This window comes from Oncorhynchus mykiss, chromosome 6, assembly GCF_013265735.2.
Source record: "Oncorhynchus mykiss isolate Arlee chromosome 6, USDA_OmykA_1.1, whole genome shotgun sequence".
NCBI classification, from domain to species: Eukaryota; Metazoa; Chordata; class Actinopteri; order Salmoniformes; family Salmonidae; genus Oncorhynchus; species Oncorhynchus mykiss.
The window spans coordinates 69,187,766-69,193,765 of record NC_048570.1 but is presented as its reverse complement, the minus strand read 5'-3'; the positions used below and the strand labels follow the sequence as shown (position 1 = coordinate 69,193,765).

Genomic DNA, 6,000 nt, shown 5'->3' with positions numbered 1-6,000 from the left:
ATCACGAGTTATAGGCATTGCGGCTTTTAAAGGCAATGTTCCAAATTCACTGTTACAGGAACTCCTGGAACAGAGTGAATTTGGTCCTGCTTTTCAAACCAGCCCATTCCTTACATCTCACTTAGAACAGAGTGAATTCTGCCCTACTTTTGTACACGTTAAATGGGTAGTTGCAACATCTGACTCAAACTAACTCAGTTTGTTTTTGCATATACATTTTTGCGGTTACTGACTGCCTGCTATTGATCACATGTGTTTGAGGAAAAATGGGAGCTATAATTGAAAAGAGAAACATCTCCAATCCAAAATTAAATCTAGAATCGGCTTCCTGCTTTGAAACAAAGCATCCTTCACTCATGCTGCCAAACATACCCTCGTAAAACTGACCATCCTACCGATCCTTGACTTCAGCGACGTCATTTACAAAATAGCTTCCAGCACTCTACTCAACAAATTGGATGCAGTCTATCACCGTGCCATCTGTTTTGTCACCAAAGCCCCATATGCTACCCACCACTGCGACCTGTATGCTCTCGTTGGCTGGCCCTCGCTTCATACTCGTCGCCAAACCCACTGGCTCCAGGTCATCTACAAGTCTCTGCTAGGTAAAGCCCCGCCTTACCTCAGCTCACTGGTCACCATAGCCGCACCCAGCCGACGCACACGCTCCAGTAGGTATATCTCATTGGTCACCCCCAATGCCAATTCTTCCTTTGTCTGCCTCTCCTTCCAGTTCTCTGCTGTCAATGACTGGAACGAACTGCAAAAATCTCTGAAGCTGGAGACTCTTACCTCCCTCACTAGCTTTAAGCACCACCTGTCAGAGCAGATCACTGCACTTGTACATAGCTAATCTGTAAATAGCCCATCCAATCTACCTCATCCCCATACTGTATTTATGTATCTTGCTCCTTTGCATCCCAGTATCAAACATTACAATGTTGCACATTCATCTTCTGTACACCCTGCCATTCCAGTATTGAATTGCTATATTGTAATTACTTTGCCACCATGGCCTATTTATTGCCTTACCTCTCTTATCCTACCTCATTTGCACATGCTGTATATAGATTTTATACTGTTTTATTTATTCCATGTGTAACTCTGCATGTGTCGAACTGCTTTGCTTTATCTTGGCCAGGTCACAGTTGCAAAGGAGAACTTGTTCTCAACTAGCCTACCTGGTTAAATAAAAATCATGAAACAATCAGGTGATGCAGAAAGTGACCCAACATGCTTAACTTGCGAGGTGCTTTTCACATCAGGCTTGTTGCACAATCGCAGAGAATGTGACATCTTTATCACCTGGCTGTCTGCCTGTCATGCTATTTGCTGAAGATGGGGGGATGAGTGAATTGCTGCCACTCCAGGACTGTATGTATTGCTCCTGTTAGCCATATTACACATCTGCATTTGTCTACAACAGATAGGATCCAAATCACTTGGGCTCCTCTCCTGTAGGTTCATCTGTATTTTCCCTGGATCGGTTGGTGGATGGGCTAACCACTGCTTACCAAGACCTTTGTTTTATCTTCATGCTTTTGATCTTATACACACATGTCAAATAAACACAATACAAATTGCCCATTTCCACAGATTTGGTTACTGATATAGTACATTCTAACTCATGCTTACAGGTAGAATAATGTGACATATTTGGCTAACAGTGACATTCCACAATAATTGATCTCATTCTAAGTAATGCATAGTAGCAGTGCTTGTGTGATTCCACAGGAGTTAGCGTGTCCTCAACGTTTCTCTGGTGTCACTCCTGTATAATAAGTGGTTGATCTTGAGAAAGTTGCTCACAAGTCACTTAACTTGATTGTCATGCTATTTGTTGACCTTTCGCAATCAAGAGCTTTAGTGATGAGTCACCGTTGTCTTTTAGCTCCTTTTTGGACCTCTGTTTTGCTAGGCTGGTCTCAGATCTATATGTTCTTTAGCCAACCCTTCTATGTCAGTTGGCTAATGTACAAACAGATCTAGGAACAAGCTCCTGTTTCCCCTCTTTGTCATTTAGTATTGTTGTGAAAGGTTTTGACATGAAAGATCTGAATAATAACATTGCTGCCCGTAGACGTCACTACAGTCCCTGGTTCGAATACAGGCTGTATCACATCTGGCCATGATTGGGAGTCTCATCAGGGTGTGCACAATTGGCCCAGCATCGTCCAGGTTTGGCTGGGGTAGGCCGTCATTGGAAATAAGAATTTGTTCTTTATTTAACTAGGCAAGTCAGTTAAGGTTAAATACATATTTTTTAAAGATAAAGGCCAGTCTAAGAATCTGGATTTAAATGAGCGGCACAATGAACTAGAAATAAAGTGCCAGTAATGTTTAAGTCACGTGCAGAGGGTGTGTCACATACCATACTGTACAGTAGTTATCTACATGTGAGCAGTCTCAGCACTAGCCTCACTGTAAGTGAATCACCCTTTCACACACAGCGCTGCTCTCTCGTGGCTACATTTTAAAACGTAGAAAACACAGGCATGATCAGAGGATTTGAATTAATTTATATACACTGAACAAAAATATAAAAGCAACATTTTCAAAGATTTTACTGAGTTACAGTTCATAAAAGGAAATCAGTCAATTTAAATTAAGCCCTAATCTATGGATTTCACATGACTGTGAATACAGAACCATCTGTGGGTCGTGGATCAGAGAACCAGTCAGCATCTGGTGTGAACATTATTTGCCTCATACAGCACGACACAACTCCTTTGTATTGAGTTGGTCAGGCTGTCGATTGTTGCCTGTGGAATGTTGTCCCACTCCTCTTCAATGGCTGTCAGAAGTTGCTGGATATTGGCTGTAACTGGAACACGCTGTCGTACACTTTGCTCCAGAGCATCCCAAACATGATCAATGGGTGACATGTCTGGTAAGTATGCAGGCCAGGGAAGAACTGGGACATTTTCAGCTTCCAGGAATTGTGTACAGATCCTTGCATTATCATGCTGAAACATGAGGGCCTCAGGGTCTTGTCACGGTATTACTGTGCATTAAAATTTCCATCGATAAAATGCAATTGTGTTCGTTGTCCATAGCTTATGCCTGCCCATACCATAAACCCACCACCACCATAGGGCAGTGTTCAGAACATTGACATCAGAAAATTGCCTCGTCTTCCATCTGCCCAGTACAGTTGAAACCGGGATTCATCTGTGAAGAGCACACTTCTCCAGGGTGTCAGTGGTTATCGAAGGTGAGCATTTGCCCACTGAAGTGAGTTACATCAAACTGCAGTAGGTCAATACACTGGTGAGGATGACAAGCATGCAGATGAGCTTCCCTGTGATAGTTTCTGGCAGTTTGCGCAGCAATTCTTCAGTGCAAACCCAGTTTCATCAGCTGTCTGGGTGGCTGGTCTCATACGATCCTGCGAGTAAAGAAGACAGACTTGGAGGTCCTGGGCTGGCGCTGTTACACGGTCTGCAGTTGTGAGGCCGGTTGGACATACTGCCAAATTCTCTCAAACAACATTGGAGACAGCTTATTGTAGAGAAATGGCAACAGCTCTGGTCCATTCATGCAGTCAGCATGCCAATTGCACACTCCCTCAAAACTTGAGACATCTGTGGCTTTGTGTTGTGTGAACAAAACTGCACATTTTAGTGGCCTTTTATTGTTCCCAGCACAAGGTGCACCTGTGTAATGATCATGCTGTTTAATCAGCTTCATGATATGCCACACCTGTCAGGTGGATGGATTATCTTGGCAAAGGAGAAAGGCTCACTAACAGGGATGTAAACTCATTTGTGCAAATGGAGAACATTTGAGAGAATTAAGCTTTTTTTGCATATGGACAAATTCTGATATCTTTTATTTCAGCTCATGAAAAATGGGACCAACACTTTACATAGTGTTCAAATTTTTGTTCAGTGTATATTAAAAAAGACAAGAAAGAAAAAGATCCCTTCAACTCTTTAAAGCTGATATAATAGAAACATTCAATTTGTACATTTACAGTAACGTAATACAGTAAACAATAGCAACATTCAACAGATATAGAATATTCTACTTTGTAGAATATGGTACCATTGTTTTCAATACACACGTCATGTGTACTTACATTACCTGTGGTCTCACAGCCTGACACATTATCACTACTTAAATATGGTAAAATCAAGATCACATAGCAACGGGTTCCCTACAGTCAATGTATATTAAATAAAGGCAACATCTGCTCCATATAAAAAGGTAAAACAGAATCAAACAAGTCACTTGAGTAAGGACACTTTGTGGTATAAAGCACTGAGTTCGGTCCTGAGTTTGCTGAAGGACGGCCGGTTTCTGGTGTCGTACTGCCAGCAGCGACACATAATGGCATACACATCTGGAGGACAGGAGTTTGGGGCTAGCATCCGGTATCCTAGGAGACGGGACAGAAGAGCATGATTGGACATCAGGTTGGCTTCACCTGGGGTTAATCCAGAGGGGTGTAATGTTTTGGACTCCTGTATAGAGCTGACCTAACTCCATATTCTACCCAGAGTCATGTCTGTTCTATACACTTCCATAATGTTGCATCTCCTCTCCTAAACTAGTTACACGGACTGTCTGAGTTAACCTTGTATCCTTATTGACTTGTATTTTTGCACTGTCTATGCACACTCACAGAGTCCTACACACTCACTGCTCACTCACACATAATATGCACATACATTTATACTGACTCTACACACACGTACACCCATTCACATACAAGCTGCTGCTACTCTGTTTATCATATATCCTGATGCCTTGTCATCTTACCTCTATCACTCCAGCAGCCCTGCACATTGTAAATATGGTACTGGAACTGACCCTGTATATAATATGCTTACTTACTTATTGTGTTCTTCATATTTCTTTTTTTTCTCCTGTTTTTTTCTCTTTCTAGTAATACATTGTTATTGATTATTGCATTGTCGGGTTTTGAGTTTGCAAGAAAGGCATTTCACTGCACTTGTGCATGTGACATTAAAACTTGACACTCCTACAGAGCATGAACTACAGTCAACTCCAAATTCTGACTAATGTGTTAGAAATCTCATTGACTCGCTGTACCTTTCTCCACCTCGTCCCGTGTCTGCTGGTTGGACATGCTGGTGTAGGGGGTGACTCCCCTGGAGAATATCTCCCATAGGAGAACTCCAAAACTCCACACGTCACTCTCCGTGGTGTACCTCCCTGAAACACAGGCAGGGGGCAGTATTGAGACAGCTATTACATTTGACAGTGATCCTGTAGAGATGCCATACCCATTCAACTGTACACTATTCCACAATCACAGCGTGAGAAAAGTAGTGATAGAGTTTTGAAATGAAGCTTCCTCTAAGCCCCAAAAGGTATGTTCTGACTTTTATTCTGACAGAACTCTTCTATGTTTCACCAGCACTCCAACCCCAGAGAGCACAGTTCAGCGTGTGTCTGTTAGAGATGACATTTCAGAGAAATACAAAAGCAGTACACTAATCACAGGGTGAGGAATGATGGCTGGGTTGACAGGTTGTTGCCATGTTTAGTGGGTTCTCTCTAGCCTTGGGATATGCAGAGATTGATAAATAAAGAGAGGAGGGGGGAGAGGGACGGTTGTGAGTGTTGAGGCCGCGGGGCAGAGCCAGATGGGACGTACCATAGTTGAGGGCTTCGGGGGCCGTCCATTTGACAGGGATCTGTTTGAGGCCCCCCGCGGCAGAGTAGACCCCGTCCTGCTGCTCGCGAGACATCCCAAAGTCACTGATCTTCACCCTGCTCTGTTCTCCCACCAGACAGTTACGGGCTGCCAGGTCCCTGCACACACAGAGAGAGACAGAGACAGACACAGACACAGAGAGAGAGAGAGTGAGAGAGAGGGGGGGGGGATAAGGAAAGGAGGCGCAAGACAGAGGGGTTGAGGGAAAAAATTAGAAGGCAATATAATCGAAGTCGAAAAAACAGGTAGAAGATGAGCCAGAGTGGGAGAGCGAGAAAGAGGGAGAGTGAGAAAGAGAGCGAAAGTGAGTGAGA

General features: G+C 43.3%; 1 protein-coding gene across 3 annotated transcripts in view; it reads right to left on the bottom strand.

Moving 5' to 3' along the window:
- Nucleotides 1-3,799: 3,799 nt before the first annotated feature.
- Nucleotides 3,800-6,000, bottom strand: part of LOC110526459 (tyrosine-protein kinase Fes/Fps) — a 41,637-nt gene continuing 39,436 nt past the window's right edge. For all 3 annotated transcript variants that reach the window (XM_036980847.1, XM_021607451.2, XM_021607450.2), the window contains 3 exons: nucleotides 5,627-5,784; nucleotides 5,059-5,181; nucleotides 3,800-4,381 (listed from right to left, as the gene is read on the bottom strand). In XM_036980847.1, the coding sequence (XP_036836742.1) occupies nucleotides 4,230-4,381; nucleotides 5,059-5,181; nucleotides 5,627-5,784 (433 nt within the window). In that variant the 3' untranslated portion in view covers nucleotides 3,800-4,229. The remainder of the gene's footprint in view (nucleotides 4,382-5,058; nucleotides 5,182-5,626; nucleotides 5,785-6,000) is intronic.